Below are 17486 nucleotides of genomic sequence, written 5' to 3'. Positions count from 1 at the left end.
TGAAAGCACAAGTATGAATGGTTTGAAAACTGCCATGACAGAGGACAAAACAAAATGAATAGCAGTCTTTCTACTAGCTTCAAAGAATATTGTACCAGAAACTAAAAATGTTTATACAATCAATTCCCTGTACTAGGGAGAGAATCTGTGCCCTCTAAACCAACAGCCAGTTACTGTATGCACAGGAAAACACTGTGCTGAACAAATGGGGAGTTCATGGAGCATCAAACTCACATTATACGAACACCTGTAACACCAGTACACCTTAGGGAACACCACAAGAGCCTCCCAAAAGTCACATTCTCACAAGGTTTTATCAAAATTATACCACTGAATCTGCTCATAAAACAACATAAAATATTCTGCTTGTTTCTTGCTACCTGTCGCTTATCCACATTTTTTTTTTCCAGCAGAATCATTTGTGGAACACACTGTGAACTGAATGAAGGAATTTACCTGGACATTGAAAACATTTTCTTCAAGAAGAAAAACAGAAAGAAACAAAAAGCTAAGGGGAAATCCCCCATAAAACAAGCAAAAAACTTCAAACAAAACCCAGCCCAAATTCAGGGTCAAGAAAAATTGGAAGAGGGAAAGGAAGGCCAGGAATATTTTATATCCAAATGGCCTCTAGACAATATGATTTGTGAAATTCCCCTCCAGGGTTACCAAAAAAGCAGGCTTGGATACGCATTTGGCACGCGTGAGAACTGGTGCTTCTAGGATCTCTCATCAACAGGAGAATTTTCGAGTTTTATAATCAGTGAAGAACTAAGGACTGGCACTCTGAACCTCTAGGCAATGTAAACACATATAAACCGGAGATTAGATCTGATTCTGAACAGTGATGGAAATTAACTTCTCTGAAAGAAGTGGTGTCATCTCAGGTGCAGGAATTTCATCGGGAGTGAGCCTGGTAGCATTGCTTTAAACCAATTAGGTCTAGGTTGTAGATTCCAACAGGATACATTACACACTCTAGTTTAGAGAATAATCCATGTATTCCAGCCAAGCTCACAGCTCCAAGGCAGGCAGCTGAATTAGCTAGACATGTATTACACTGGCCATGCTTCATTTAGCTTGTCAAAGTCAGCGGAGTTTTGTGTGAGTGTTTTTGTTTCTGGGTTTTTTTTTTTTTTTCACTTGGTTGCTCGCTCTGGGGGGTTTTAGATTTTATTTTTACTAAGTTTTATATTCTACTGATTTAGATAACATTAGAACTTACTTACTCGTACCCTACAGATACCCGAGACCCCTCCGTTGGTGCAGCTGGCACTTCTGAGAGCGGTGGCTCCCCTGCATCTCCCCATCCCCTGGCTGCGAGGAGCGTAAATCACACCCGTACAGGTGCCCTTCTTGCCGACAGCCAAGGAGGGAGCAGTTCAAGGGGACCTAAATGTGCAAACCTACCTGCCGTGCCAGTGTCTTTAAGGCAAAGAAGGTTTAAAGGCGAGAAAAGAAGGTAAATCCAGTGAAATCCCCCTTTTCCAGCAGAGCCACCCCGCCCGGCGCTCGCCGCGCCGCCGGCGCCCTCTCGCGGCCGCCCGGGGCATAAACGCAGGCGCGGGAGCTTCGCACAAGGATTTACCCGCTTAATTAATTCGGGAATTAATTAATTCGGGAATTAATTACCCTGTGTGAACACCCCCTAACCACATGCGTACAACTCTGCTTTACATGGACCCCGCTCCTTCTTTGGAGACACCACTGAAAACAACTGGTTGGGAAACGTAACCCTTAGGTCCCCTTCACTAAGTTTTAGAAGGTAGAAGCTGGAAACATGCTCAAAATGTGAATTAAAAAAGCTATCAGCTTTGAGAAAGTAAGGGGATTGGAGATGCAGGGAGAAATGCTGGTTCAAGTGAACCAGAAATAAAACTGAAGCAGGAGGTAAAAAATAAAAATGAGAAAAAGGAGGGCATACCAGTAAAAATGTGAGGGGAAAAAAAAAGAATGAACAAAAGGACACTAAATTATTTCTTAAAGATATTTTGATATCATTTGTGTGGATTAAGAACACATACCAAGTTATCGCAGATCAGCTGATACATGGAAACTCATCAAAACCTCTGAGAAACTGCTTCAGCTTGTTGGCTGTTTTCATACAGCATGGGAGAAATTTCACAGCACTCTGCATTTCCCCTCCAAAGCAACGGGAGAAAATTCTGGAATGAAATGACTGGATGAATGGACTCTAGTCAAGTGGAACTGTACAGTCACTGTAACATCTTAGCACAGCCTCATGTTCTGACTGCTTCACCACTCTGGCGCCTGATCCATACCTTTTCCTGAGTTGTGCCTCAATTATGCCCTTGCTCATCCTTTAGCTGTCTTTGGGAAATGCGTAGATCTTTTTTCCTTATTGGATTTGATTGTTCTGCAGCTATGGGAGGTACAGAAGCAAAAATATGTGAATGAAGCAGAAAGGCACAAAAGAATCTTCTTGTTATGTTGAAGATCATATCACATTGCAGTTTGGACTTTTTATGGGAAAAAATAGCTCTATGTACTGTTGAGCTAAACAAAAACAGCTGGATAGCTGGTGTGGTGGCCAAACTGCACACACAGCTGAGAGCAGCCTGCACTCTCTGATCAAATCTTGATTATAATCAGGTCTTTACAGTCTGTGACACTGCAGTCTTGATTCTCATTGCACCAAGTAACAAGCCTGACAGATGAATCACTGTGAAATGTTTTCTTAGTCAGTTGAAACAGAGGTACTCTTGAGATGCTAGCTGTACCAATTCCCTTCTGTCTCAACAATGACACAACAGAGACCTCACTGGATCCCTTAATTGCTGTTATTACAAAATGTACTACAGCAGCACAAGAAGTTTCTCCCGTACAATGTAAGTGGGGTAGGAGAGGATGGGAGAGTACCTGTCAGTCCTATCCTAGCTACAGCAGTCCTGGAGGAGTCTCACAGTCCTGGGAGCAGCTGATCCCTCTAAGTGAGGAGACCCTGTTAGTTTGCAGTAGAGCTCAGAGGGAAGGAAGCTTATAAAATGGAGAGCAGCCACACAGCCAGGCTTCTGCTGGTACAGAAAGGATGATTTTTTTTCCCCTAGATCTCTTTTCCCATGTGGGTTTTGTAGGTGATGAATTGAGGCAGCCAGGGACAAGTTGCTGGAACAAGAGGGAGCCTGAAGGAGAGAGACTGTCATGAAATGACACAGGAATCACAAGATAATCTGCATACAAATTAATATTTTCTTTCCTATCATTTTATATCTATTATCTCATTTTAAAACATTCTGTTTTAGAAAGTTCATCATTCTAGTTTGTAATCTAACCAATCTCACAAAGCTTACAGATCCTTTTCAATGTTCTTGGTGGGACAGCTTAATGAGTTCCCTCGTCTTTTACATGAAAGCCCTAGATGTTTTAGTTTAATGCAGTCACTTCAGCCCTGCCTCCCTTTGAGGAACGTCATGTAATCTAGCAATTATGTAAGTTTTAATACTGGCAGCCCATGGGACATTTTTACAACTAAGAGTGGAAGATCAGGTGTTTTTACTGGCTTGACCATAAAATGCAGATAAAGGGAGGTGCAGACATTTGTGCCCTCATCTGCGTCCCTAGCCAGGCAGACACAGGCAGTGTCAGTGCAGAAGCAGGGTAACCATAGCATAAGTGCAAATCCTGACCCTCCCACCCCAAGTGTGCCTAAATCCCCTCGCCCTGGGGAGGCCACATGAACTGCTGTGCTTAGGCAGGTGCCATGGGACAAGTGGAGAGGTCTGGGAGCAGATAAATCCATGGGTTCTCCACTTATCTGCAATGAGGGATTCCAGCTGGTCTGAGTATTTACCCCACTGCTCTGCTCCTGTGCAGGGCACACCTACAGACTCAACTCCTGGTGCATGAAGAACAGGAAAACCTGGAGAGAAAGGGCAGAGTGATGAACCAGAACAGGAAGATATCACACTGAAACTGAAACCAGGAGACAAAATGCACCAAATGAATTCTGTGCATAGCAGCCTGTGGAGTTTATATGTTCCCTGGCAGAACTGCACTTGTCTGATTGATGTGGTTATTGCAGTGGTAGCCTGTGGTGCTCATACATTTTACATGACAAGGCTCTACATAAGTGCTGTCTGCTGTACACTCCTGTTCCTTGAGAATCTTTCAAATCAGAATTAATGCATCCTAGATTGAAAGGGCCATGAAAGGACTTAAGCGCCAGAAAAGAGAGAAGAGAGTTGGTTAAAATTTCAGTAAAAAAGTCTGATTTTACTTATCCCCTCATTCTGGTATTTAGAATGCATAATTTTTCACAGTTTCAGAGGTAAAGTTTAGCCATGAGTCTAGATCAGTAGCAAGGATAAAAATCAATGACTCCAACACATACAATTATAAATCTTTCCACAGATTTGACACTCTGCTTTACACCTTCACAGCTTTAACATTCCCTTTATGGATTTTTGTGAGTTAATTCTGATTTCATATTCATTTTACAGTACTGTAATTATATGAACTTCAATAGAATTCAATCTAGGCCTGCATAAGATAAAATAAATCTCATTAAAAGAAATCTAGTGCCTATTTCCTTTTTATAGCAATACACCTATCTTTTAATTGATGATTGAAACAATCATGCTTGACTAGTGATTATTCTTTCACAAGTATTAAGCTTTCTTTAGTACAAAAACAGAATTCAAAAAGAATAATGGGGTAAGGAATTAAATTTGAATCTTCTTTGCATTTTAACCATTCACTCACACCATTTGTTGTCCTGCTGCAGCTCTGACAAGTATACAGAAACAAACTGCAATTTAAAAGCCTTTAGCAAAGTAAAAGGTAATGTTTATTAACATGATTGAGGAATACATAAAAAAATATAAGCAGCTTAGTAATATATAATCAAAATAATCAGTACAGTAAATATATTTTAATGGTGTACACTGAAAGTTTTCATTCACAAGTGAAGAGCAGTTTATGTCACATTTCCATAAAAAAATCAAAGTTGCATTATTTCAGGGATGATTTCCATGCCCAGAGCCTTTACTGGCTGTTTCTTTCTTTTTTTCTTGATTTTTGTTAATCTTCTTTCACCTTTTTTCTTATTGAATCCTAAAGGTAAAATTAACAAAGTAAGATTAGAAGACATCCAAGATTATGAGAAACAAGAGACAGGGCTTGTTTCAATTAATCTAAAAAAAAAAAAAAAAAAAAAAACTTTGTCTTACCTAAAATCTTCATATGCCTGACCAATGCCAAGTTGTCTTTTTGCTGTTCTTTTACACTGCACTTACTGTCCCTCCTTCTCTGTCTAGCTCTGTGTCTCTCCTGATTTCCATTTTCATTTTTCTGAGTCTTTCAACTCTTACATTTGATCAGGCCAATCCTTACTACCAAAAGTGGCAAGAAAATGTTTTGACCCACACAATATTTACCTCTTAACGATAGCCGGGGGCAGTATCACTTCCCATACCTTTCTTACAGATCCTCAAACACGACTTTCTGGAGATGAAATTATTCTCATTCCCACCACAACCGCTGTAGCTAAATGGGCGACACCTTCCAGTCGAGAAGTTGTAGAAAAATCTTAATTCTTTGGCTCTGCAAAGCCCTCTGTCCATGGGGGTCATGCACAAAGAAGGGATAGGAGGGGGTTCTGGAAGTACCAAGAAAAACAAGGTGAGACAACACTGCAACCTTTCAGTTTTATCTCAATATTATTTGAAATTTTTGCTGGCAAATTTAATTCTGATCTCCTGAAAATCCAAGATACTTGACATAAGCATCTTTTTATTATTACAGAAAAAAAAAAAAATTAAAAAAAAAACAGGGTAAAATGTCATTCTGTCTCTGGATTTCCAGCAAATTCTTACCTGAAAGCTTTACCTTTACCTGTGTTGTTAGTGATAATATTGCCATTTCTGCCATAGGAGAGAGCACACATTCATTCTGAGGAGTTTCAAGTGAAGCATTTGTAGAAAGTGATGTGGAATAAATTAAACGTGGATAACTTTAAAAATACGGTAAATATTTCTAATAATTAATTGAGTGAATCACTGCTAGACATTCTGAAGTCAAGGAGAAGGTAAAAGTACCCAGCATTTCCAATGTAGGATTCAATACCTCAGTGCTGAGTTTGTTGAATGACTACAGAAAACTTGACCTCAGTAACAGGGTCTATCAGCAGCCATTCAGCAGTTATAAAACAAGAGCTTGTAACTTGCAGAATAAAAAAAGGACTGAATGTGAAGAAGAAGTGCACAAATTATTGGAGATGATGGTGTGTTAGTGCTGCTGGCAGGATTTTACCATTCCAAGGAGAGGCTGGTGGTTTGCTCCTTCAGGGTCGCTGCAAGTGAGAACTGAAACACTGGAGGATGCACCTGAGGTAGCCAGAGGACCTGGGCACTGGAACTAGTTCAAGAAGCAAATCCATGCCAGAATTCCCAAACCTGGAAGAACTCCAGCATCTATCACTCAAGAGTGACTAACATACAAATGGGAGCTGGTAAAATTGCTGCACAGGCTGCAGGAAGCTGTACAGGAGCCGTTATATCAGCAGTTATGTGAAAACCAAAAGAACACCATTTTTCCTCAGGAAGCTGCAGAGCTGAGGTAGCTGCGTGCATAAATGAATGCATAAATGCAATAAAGGAATGCATAAATGCACATGTGAAGCCAGTCAGATGGAACTCCTGAAGATACAAAGCCACACAGGAGGATTTCAGTGGAAAAACAAAGGAAAAATTTGAGGAAATAATTTGGGTTACAGCAAAGCTGAAGACTTCCTGTGGTCACAAAAGTGGGAAGCAGATGAGTTGCTGGAAGCAAGAAGTTATGCATTAAAACCTGGGCAATTCAGGAGGCTGACAAAATATTGAAAAAAGCATATGCTACATCTTAAGTGTCTTACGTGTGGTACAGCTGCTAAAAAAAAAGGTTTAATCTAAAATGTACAATAGCTGAACTGGTGTGAAAAAGTATGAAAAATTGCTGGGAAAGAAATAGAATGGTGTTTTAGCAACATCATACTATTAAAAAAATAAATTCTGTAATTTAAAAACAAAATAATGAGTTGCTTTTTCAAGATATACTAAGTTAGTTTCAAGTTATGAGAACCTCTTAACTTCTTTTCCTAATTGCACAACTAAATTTCACTCTGGGTTCAGAGTAGAAACCCACAATGTGATAAAATCTATATTAAACCTACTGTTTTTTATTATGAAAATGGTATTTCAATTAACTAAGGCAATGCTTTTGGTACTGCTCTGAGAACTCTTGAGCCTGGAACTAATTTCATCTCTCTCTAGCTGGAGAGGATGTTAGTTTTCAAAGCATATGTTGTTCAGCATAGCATACCTCTTTTAACCTGCCAATTTCTGAACCTACAAAGAGCAGAGCAGAAAGGCTTGCCAGTGAGCAAAGGGCCAAACAGCACAGGCTTGTTAATTAGAACAGAGAATTCAAATATACACTTTGTAATATAAATTACTTATCTGTCATGTAGAATTCTCCAGGGAGTCCACAGTCCCCTCATGAAGGAGTTCTCACAATGACTGCAAGATTTGGGGGAACCATGGAGCCAGCAATGAGGTAAACAGGGACTGCCTGTGTACGTACAGTGCACCAGAGAGAGAGCCAGGTGCTACCCAGAATCCCTCTTGTATTCTTCTCAAAAATTATGTTTTTCCTTATATCGTTGTCAGATAAATGCCCTAAATACCAAGCACTGTTCCTTTTTTATCTTCAAAATACCTGCATGTTCTTCACTCACAGAAGCAACCAGCCTGTGAAGAAAATCTTAGTTTTGCCACCTAGAGCCATTTTTTCCCAACAAAACAGTATTTTAAAATAAAAACTATATAACTTCTAATAATTTCCTCTACGCTGAAGATCATAAAAATTATAAATTTATTTGAATGTACTGATCATTAAAAGACTAGACTTCTTTTAGGTAAACAGAAAACGTTCCCTGTGTCATGCCCAGCGTGTCTACCGGCATGGCAATGTGAAAGCCTGTGAGGCAGTGTGTAAACAATGTCACCAGGACATTACAGCAGGTCAGTTGTCTCTGTTCAGCTCCAGTTCCTAGTGCTGTGTTTGTGAATGTGATGGAACAGAAACGTGAGCTGTTATACCTGTTCTTGAGTTTCTCTCCCAAATGTTTCCATTTTACAACCCCCATTTTTCTGAGAGTTGTTGAAAAGTTCTCTCCTGCTTTTTTATCAAGAAAAAAAAAGAAAATGAAAAAAACAAAGGTTCCACAAGCTGCAAAACCACATAAAAAAAGAAGGGGTGCACATTGTATGGTTTAAGATTCCATTTCTATAATAGAGCCCTTTCTTGAATCCCATTCCCCTGAGGTATAAACAGATGATGTGATCATAACCTCAGAATCTCTGAAAAATGCACATTCAGATACAGATTCACATTGATCAGAAATAACACCAACTCTGCATTGCAACAATAATCCTTATCCCCCAGGCTTAGCAGGGCTTGTGTGACAACAGACTGCTAATTATTCACACTAGAAAACAAGCTTGAAATTATCTTGGGAGGAAAGGGAATGCAGTGAGCATTATTTCTCCCAAAACACGAGTGTGTGACATTCATGAAGCTTCAGGTTTATTGCCAGATTTTCAATATGTGCAGACTTCAGCTCCTCATTCCTGGTTGCAGCAAAGCAAAAATAAAAGAATCTTCAAGTGGACAGGCTATTACAAAAATAATGAGTCATCTGCACTTGACAGTAATCCACAGGTATAAATTGGTGCAGATCCATTAAAGCAAATAGAACTGTGCCAATTTATATCAGCAAAAGATGACCCTCACTCTGTATTCACAGGACCTGCATCCTTGTGCTATTCCGAATTCACTGAGCTGAAAATTGACCTCTAATCCTGTCTCCCACTCAAACGTCACAAATCAAATGTAGGTATAGTGCTTGCAATTTTCTACCACTGATCACACAAAATGAAAGCTTTGATTCTTAGCCTCACTCTTTCTTAGTTTGCACAGAGTAAAAGTTATTATAGAAGTTTCAGCAGAGTGAGGCCAGAACAATCTTCAATCTCTGCAGAAAGTTCATTGCTGAGAGTGCTAGAAACTTCATGTCTGTATCCATGGTTTGCTTTATTTGGCCATAGAACAGTTTAATCTTCTGAAGATCAAGAACAATATTGTAAATCTAAAACCCTGATATTGTTACAGAGTTACACATCCCAACAAAGCTTTTTTTTCTTAAAATCAAGATGAAATAGCATGTCAATTGCGAGGTGAGGTATTCTATAAGAGACAACTGCTTGTAATTTTTTTTTTCATGTTTTAATGTAAATTAACTAAGTTATATTTAATTTTTTTAAAAGGTCTTTGAAAAAGATACATAGCCAGGCCAATATACATAGCAAATAGATATTATAATGGCAGATCAATTTGCCTGTGCTTGAGGAGAAGGACATCAGCCACTCCATCCCAAACAGTTCACCCTGGTCCTCACCTCCTGTGTCAAGTCAAATTCTTGCCCCACACAGAAAGCTACAGACAGTTAACCTGCACATTTGTGTGACATGTCTCTGCCCTGGAACTTCACTTTATAGCTGCACCTCTAGAAACAGCAGCAGTGGAGACAATGTGTTCCATGTCTCTGTGGAGAAATCAGCTGTCAGCTTTGACCTTCCTCTCCTGTGGGATTGCACAAAAGCACCTGATTTTTGCCCCTTCCAGCAGCCTGAAGGGTACAAGCTGATAAAGAGAATAGGAGCTGCATGAGGCAGACAAGTGCAAGACAAAGGTCACACAATTAGGAAGAACCTGTTGGGAAGAACCTGTTTCCACTGAAATTCCCTGGTCCTTCCATGGCTGTGCTTCTCACCCAACCCATTCTGCTACACTGACTTTTTGTTCCATCAATCTTCAGTTCTCTTTCTCTTACCCTCACCTCTCACCCTCAAAGTCTGCTGTGCAGGAAAATTCCCTATTGCTGACACAATCAAAACCCCTTCCATTTCCTCTGAGAAAACATAGTGAAGCATGCTTCTTTCCTGGTATAAATTAGCTGTTTGGAGGATTCAGGCATTCATACTATGACTAAAAACCTTCAGGCAATGTGCATGCCCCTTAATGCCCCTAGACTTATTACCAGACCTGATGTAATTCACACAGTTTTCAGTAAAATAGGCTGCCAAAAGCTTTACTGTTTTATATTCATTCATTTAAATAACAGAGTGCATTGATGCTTTGCATGTGGTAAACAAACACAACTGTACAGAAACTTACATCAAACCAGCAGTGCCTGTAGATTACAATGCAGGCAAAAAACAGGGCACAACACACATTCATGCTTTATTAGACACTGCACTCTAAGCAAAGAGCACAGGAATGCCACCTACACACCTGTTATCTTCGAGAACATATAAAATGCAAAAACCTTAGCGAGTCTCTATGCCATCACTCAGTCCTCAAAAGTACAAGCAAGTGCAAATGCAAAAAACCAACATAAATACTTGGTGAGAGTGCTCAGGCTCTTTCCAACTGTTTGTTGCTTCCTCTTGCACAACTGTGGATCATAAAAATGACACGCTTCAAATTCAATCACCCTGTACAGTGTGAGCAAGCACCAGCCATCTACAGTGGACAGAGTCCAGCTGCTGGTACTGTTAAAGCCTAGACCTCCTCAGCAAAGGTCCAGAGTCCCATCTGCATTATAACACATAGGGCAAAAACACCTTGGAGCAACATTTTAAATTAATTAAATTAAAATTAATTAAATTCATTAAAGCATTTTAAATTAATTCATACTCACTGTGATTATACTCAACCCAAAACTGAGTTTAATATGGTCACAGTTAAAATAAAAACATTATGGTATTAAATATATTATACTATGCTATGTCCTAAAATCCAAGTGTTGTTCTCTTTTAGTGGGTGAAAAGAATTTAAATCACTTGCCTATTATATCCTCAGAAAAATATTAATTTTGACTGAAAGAATCATGCATCGCTGCTTTTGCTCTTCATATTAATCAGGCCTTTAGGAAGTGCAAACTTTTTAAAGGGAGGGGTCAGTCTTCCACTTGCTGATATTTATGGAAGATCCCTAAGTTGTGACATATTTCTTTGCTTTGACTTTCTCTGCTTATCAAATCCTTTGGCAAAGATGAAAGCTCATTCTTTAGTCTCAGGTATGTCAGAAAATGGGCTGAAAAGGAAATGCAATCCATATAAAAGACTGAGAGCTAAGAACTGCAGAAGTCAATCCTTACCAAAAAAAATGGGGAACTGGTTGGGCTCCTCCTTTTGGGAACTACTATTCATGGTGTTGGACTTCTCATTTGGAGCAGCTGGCAACAAATTAACTAAAACAAAAAGATAGAGACAGCTAGTGTGAAACAGTCAAGGGTGTAGACACATCCAAGCTCTGGATATCAGCTGTGATTGGTACCTGCTGGCCCTGCTCAAACCCACTACTGATGCCACTTGCCAAGCAGCGTCTCTAAGGCCCCAAGGCTCAGGAAACTCAGGTTGCTGAAACAACTTTGCAATGGGTTCCTTTTCCTTCCTTAATTTTACCGATGTAAAATTTAGATCATACAGAGTTTGGTAAGGTTATTTTTATATTGCCAGCAGACATTCTAACCTTTGCAATTGTAAGCCTTTTTCAAAATAAGTATTGCTGGCAAGAAAGTGGCTCTGAAGCTACTTTTAATGTTAATGACTTCCCTGTGCTCAGGTATTTCCAGTGACATACAAATAAATGGGGAAAATTGGTGGCCAAACTAAGGAGCATCAAAGGGTTGATTATAAACAGCAAAAGCAAATTCTTACCAAAAATCCCAGGAGACTGGCTGGGTTCCTCTGCTGGGGAACTGCTGTTCACAGTGCTGGGATGTTCTTCTACTGGGGAACTGCTGTTCACAGTACTGGGATGTTCTTCTGCTGGGGAACTGCTGTTCACAGTGCTGGGATGCTCTTCAGCTGGCAATAAATTTGCTAAATAAAAAGAAAAAAGTGGTGAAAACTTTTAAGAAAAAAAAAAAAACAAACAAAAAAATGATACCAATGATTCAATATCTCAAAAGTAAAAACTTTTATTTATTTAGACCATGGCAATAGCCCCTAACCCTCTCGTCTTCGGTGTCCAAACAAATTTACCTAAAGGTATTATTTTAGACTAAAGTAATGAAAAAGAATATTCTGCAGCTTTTAGTCCAGAAGGTAAAAGTGGAATCACAGCCCAGGAAGAAATGCTTCAGCAAAAGTAGGGAAAATGCACATGACTCTATATTTATAATGATAATAAAAAAACCTTTAAAAAGAAGCATAGTGGGTCTTTTCTACTCTAAATGTGAATAAGCTCGAGTTCCCCTTGCCAAAATGACAGCTTATGAAACAGTGCTGGAAAAAGGCCCACTAGAGACAAGCAAGATAAAAAGGTCTGGAGGCTCTCGATGGGAAAATGTATTCACATTATGAATAAAATGAGGCACTTGGTGAAGGAAGAGGAGTTCTGAAGGTTGCTGCATCCTGATGTTGAATAATTTGTTGGAATGAGCAGGACAAGGAAGCAAATGACTGGTCTGTAGACAGTCTGAGTGGCTTTGGTAGCCTAAGCTGCACAGCCAAGTCATTCCCAATTGACACACAGGTGTTCCAGGAATCTTTGGTGGGAAGCTAGCAATACACAGTGAGTTAAAAATTCCTGTATGGGCACCTCTTGTCATTACAAGACGTGGTTTGAAAGGAGTTTATGCAGACCTATGGGTTAAAAACATACAGAAGTGTTTTATGGTATTATAAAGCCAAACAAATGACAGATTTTAGGGTAGCTGTCATGAGAAAAGTAAAAATGTAGGAGGCCTGTAATATTCCTTAAATAATACCTACCAGTTTTTTACTCCGTACTTTACATTTTGGTACTTTTATTTAAAAATATGTATAATTACTATAAATTTCATATATAAATTACTGCCACCTCAGGAACACCCTAAATTGCATTTTTTTCCATGCAAATACCTTCAAAACTCACCATTCTTTATACAAAAGTAAAGCTAAGTGATTAAAAACATCAACTCACAGTTGTCTTGGCAGGTAGTCTGGCACTCCTCCAAACTCCTGAAGTTGTTCTGGTTTCCTAGGCACCCACCATACTTGAATGCCTCACACAATTTTGTCTCTTTGTTGTAGAAGTACCTGGTAAAATACCCTCGGCAGACCCCCGGCTCTTGGGCGTGGAAGCAGAAGTCAGGCTGTCCTAGGAACAATGTTAAATGATGAACAGGGTGGGTGAAGAAAAAAACTAAAATGCATCCCAAGACAACAACAGAACTGGAGGAGGTTTACAAAATAAACTGGTGACTTTGGGCTAAAAGCCGACTATAAAATTTCTGCTTTTTTGTGCTGTTTTTGTTCTCTATTTAATTATAATAATATTCAATTGAATAATTACATGAATAAATTATTAAATGCAATATTATAATTAGTAAATATAATTATAATCACAAAATATATTATAATAGTTCATTAAATTATAGTAATTATTTAATTTATTTTGTTCTATATTTAATTATTTATATTTACACTGCAACATTATAGGGGTATTTATTGCTCTGTTCAAGTAACCACTAAACTACATCTTGAGAAATGCCAACTAATGAGTCCTTTAAAATTCCAAAACAGTGATGTTCTAAGTAGAAAATTAGTTTTTATTCTGATTTAAAAGAAGAACTGAACCTCAGCTGGATCACTTGCACTTAAGTACACATCCTTGTTATTTATGTTTCATTCAATGTTAACACAAAGCAATGCTCAAACAGAAGAGAAAAGGAAGGAGGTTTTAAAATAGAACAGAAAAAAAATCTAGCAGTGCAGTTTGTCTAGGGCAGTTTATCCTTGAAAAAGGGTACTGGAAACAGGGAGACAGAGCAGCTATTCTACAATATTTCAGTCCCAGTTCTGAGTCTGCAATCAGTAACTACAATATCAACCAAGGAAAAGTTAACAAATGAATATTGCATAATTTGACTGAATATCACAGCATGATATCACATCCTTTGGCAGGGAAGAAAATACAGAGTCATATGACAATCCCCAAAAGTCAACTCCTCACCATATTCAGTTTTTGCTTAAAATAGTCTGCTTAAAATCATGGTAACAATAATGAAATATATTTGGAGGAATTCTCAGATTCTTGCTAATAGATATTTTGAAACATGATTCTTGTCTGAGGTGCCTTGCTGAGAAAAATCTACTTAACCATCATATAAGAAAATCCTATCAGGTGTAACATATAAAGGCCTTGCTTAGCTGTGAAAATTCACAAAATATTGAGACTAAAATGGTGTGCAGCCAGCTGTCATTAAAAAAAGGTGGATATAGAATAAATACTTTGAAATGCCTAACATTTTAGAAGTAGGTTATCAACTTGCAAAAAAAGTTAATCCTGTAACGCCTATTTTAGGTATGTACATATTCAAATTCATTGCTAGAACAAGATGATTTTTAAAGGCTATTGATACACATGTTGAATTTCTACAAAATATTATAATAGCTCATAACAAGTGTTTTCTAAAAATTAATTGGCAATACATTGCATTTCAATTTTTACAATACTTCATGAACAGCAAAAAATAATTTTCAGAGCCCACATGCAAAACTAAATCACTAAAATATTCTCAAATAAAGCAACCAAATCAACTGTTTTCAGCATTCCTGAATGGCTTAAGTTTGATTCTTCATTACAAATTTCATTCCCTGCCAGTAAGTGTAATCCACAGTTCAGGTGCTTCACCTCTCTCATTATGCAAAGGCAGTACCTTTCGATGTGCACAGATTTAGAAAACTAAGCCCACACAGAGAAATAAATATGAGAAATATGTGCAAGGCACGTGCTGTGCTTTCAGCTGGAAACAGAGGTGGGACAGGTTCCTAGACAGGGAGCAGCAAGGCTCCACCAGGAGTATCTCTTCCATCAGCTAGGAGCTCACAAACAGGAGCTACAGAAAAAATTCTCTCATCAAACCTTGCACAAGACCATGAAATAACACAAAGGGATTATTAGATAGACATTAACTGAAAAAGGAAGGCAAATAAAGGTATGCAAACTAGGCTACAGGACTACGACTGATTCTTAGAAACAGCTGTCTTTAATTTAGAATATTCTTATATTAAAATGATTCTTGCAGGTTCTTGCAAATGAAATTAAGTCCAAATTAGCTGAGCTCATAGCTAACTTTTATAGCCACTTTTGAAGAGAGAGCTCATGAACGCAATATAATCCTAACCATACAAACCAGTACTATACTTCTAAATGCCACATCTTTCTCCAAGGACTCACTATTCAAGCCTACATCAGTGGAAACAATAGTAAACGTGCAATAAGGCTGATGACAGCCATGGGCTGAATTTTACAGGACGTGTTCTGGTTTGTCATTAAAAGCAGGGAATTAGGGTCAGCCCTTAAAGGAAGTAGTGCCAAAGTCTGCAGTGTGTGTGGAAAATCAACCTTAGTAGTTTCCACATATAATCACAACCTTTTTTAACACATTAAGAATAAAAAAAGCAGTAGAAAACATGAAAAGAAGACCATCATCTCATATGACAATATTCCAAATACCATTCTCTAAAGATAGGTGATTTGATTATAGTCTATTTCAAAATGTACGTGCAAATGCCTACATTTCTGCAAGCTACTAAATGCACACCCATTCAGGAAGTCCCAAGTGGAAGGAGAAATGAAGGAGAGTAAGCAGAAAAAGAGGAGCTGACTTGTGAAAAAGTGTACTCAAGTCTGTGTTTGTAGAGTTCTGGCTGCCCACAGTGGGCCCCATCAAGGCGAGTCTCCAATGTGCAAAAGGGAAGGGTAGAGTTAGTCTTCACTAGCTCCACTCTGAGTGTTAAAGTGAAATATCCTGGTTAGGAACATCAGTTTTCTCAACAGACCAACAGTGCTCCAAGTAAGGGACTCCCAGTACTTTAGCATTGGCTATTTTGGAAGTCTGGGGTATCAGGAATTTAAAGTTCTGTTTCAGGCCTGTCCCTTCAGGAATGGGAAGCTTGCTCCCTTGTTTGATTTGCAATTAGGGCATCTGCCCCAACCTCTGGTAGCTGCTCCACAGACAACGCTTAAAGAGTTCTGTTTCAAAGCAGTTTTTCCTACTTTTCTAAAAGCAAAAAGCATTAGTGCAAAGCATTTATCTTGTTCTCAAAATACACTGTAAGAGCTCCCCGTCATGGCTAATTATACCATGCTTGAATCTCTGCTGAGTCCCTCTTTTTACTGAAGAAAGAAAAGAACCATAATGTATTTATTTTGTGCAGAAGAGGTTGCAGCTACCATCTTCCGTGACCACAACTGACCTTAAATTCTTTGATGAAGACGGAAGATTTGGACTAAGAACTCACTTTAATCTGACATTCCTGTTTTTGTTAGAAGATAAATTCTGTATGGTTCTGAGTTAATAAAAGAAAATAAATCCCTTATTTAGAAGGGAAGTATCTTACAAGTAGAAGAATCTTAGATTATGATGTAAATATAATTACCTTTCTTAATTTTTGCCAATGCCATCTTCTGAGGAAATTCTGCAAGATAAATAAAAATAAAAGTATTTAGCAAAAGCAGGTATGTTAAGTCTGGCCTGTGATACCAGTGTGTTTTGCAGTGACAGCGAGCACTGAGAAGCAAGAAAACATAATCCCTTCTTTTCCTTCTCTTTATTTGAGAAGTAGCACAAAAGGTCATTGTGGAGAACTGAAGTATCATTTCCCTTGTATAGGAAGACCTGCTGTACTGGAAACTTGACAATACAGCAAGTACTGAAAATTATGCTGATTTAGAACTCCTCTTGCTACTGCATCCAGGATCCTGTATCATGCAATCTCACTCCTCAAAAGAGAAGTAATGAACAAAGAACACAAGTGCTGTAGCTACTAATACTGCTCATAGCTTTGGAGCTGGCTGAGGGAGGCAGTAGGACTTCCCTCATCCTATCCAATTCCCTTTGCTCTACCATCCAGGGCCTGAGTGAAACTTTCCTCATGCAGTTAATGATATTAAGGCTCCTTTGGCCAAATATCTCTAGGTATCCCAGGGGCTGTAGATGAAAACTTTGTCTGTGTGGTTCTCTCTGTGCACGATCTGGGTTTCATTGTATCAGCTCAAGAAACTGGGTATCTCAAGTCAACTCCCAATTCCTTTTTAGAGATTGAAAACAAACCATCTTCTCCTTGTAGGAGATTGTCTAATCATAAAACTGCAAAGGAGTCCAGGGGCAGAGCAGATCATCCAATGTCTGAGAAAGGCTGACAATATTTTGACAGCTGAGAGAAAGGTGGCCAGCAGCCTCTGGACTCTGCCATAGTCACCCTATTTGCATTGTTTCATAATTTTTGTTTTGTACTTCACTGCCCTTTTGTATCATAATTCTACCCTAGTTTTCTCTGGAAACCCGCTGATGTTGTATTTGCAAAGCAGATCTATTAGGTAGAAAATCTGTCATGACACATTTTTCCTTCCACCTCTGGGACAAGGCA

General features: G+C 38.7%; 1 protein-coding gene across 6 annotated transcripts in view; it reads right to left on the bottom strand.

The window, feature by feature from the left end:
- Window positions 1–4784: 4784 nt before the first annotated feature.
- The window catches only part of TFPI (tissue factor pathway inhibitor), a 64448-nt gene continuing 51746 nt past the window's right edge, over window positions 4785–17486 (bottom strand). For 4 of the 6 annotated variants that reach the window (XM_068196391.1, XM_068196393.1, XM_068196394.1 and 1 more), the window contains 6 exons: window positions 16497–16535; window positions 13033–13209; window positions 11784–11948; window positions 11222–11314; window positions 5435–5617; window positions 4785–5073 (listed from right to left, as the gene is read on the bottom strand). In XM_068196391.1, the coding sequence (XP_068052492.1) occupies window positions 4961–5073; window positions 5435–5617; window positions 11222–11314; window positions 11784–11948; window positions 13033–13209; window positions 16497–16535 (770 nt within the window). In that variant the 3' untranslated portion in view covers window positions 4785–4960. Of the gene's footprint in view, window positions 5074–5396; window positions 5618–10135; window positions 10517–11221; window positions 11315–11783; window positions 11949–13032; window positions 13210–16496; window positions 16536–17486 lie in introns of those variants that run through there. The other 2 variants (XM_068196392.1, XM_068196395.1) reach the window with 2 other exon arrangements.

This window comes from Anomalospiza imberbis, chromosome 7 (genome assembly GCF_031753505.1).
Source record: "Anomalospiza imberbis isolate Cuckoo-Finch-1a 21T00152 chromosome 7, ASM3175350v1, whole genome shotgun sequence".
In the NCBI taxonomy this organism is placed as follows: Eukaryota; Metazoa; Chordata; class Aves; order Passeriformes; family Viduidae; genus Anomalospiza; species Anomalospiza imberbis.
This window is presented reverse-complemented; position numbering and strand designations above follow the sequence as displayed.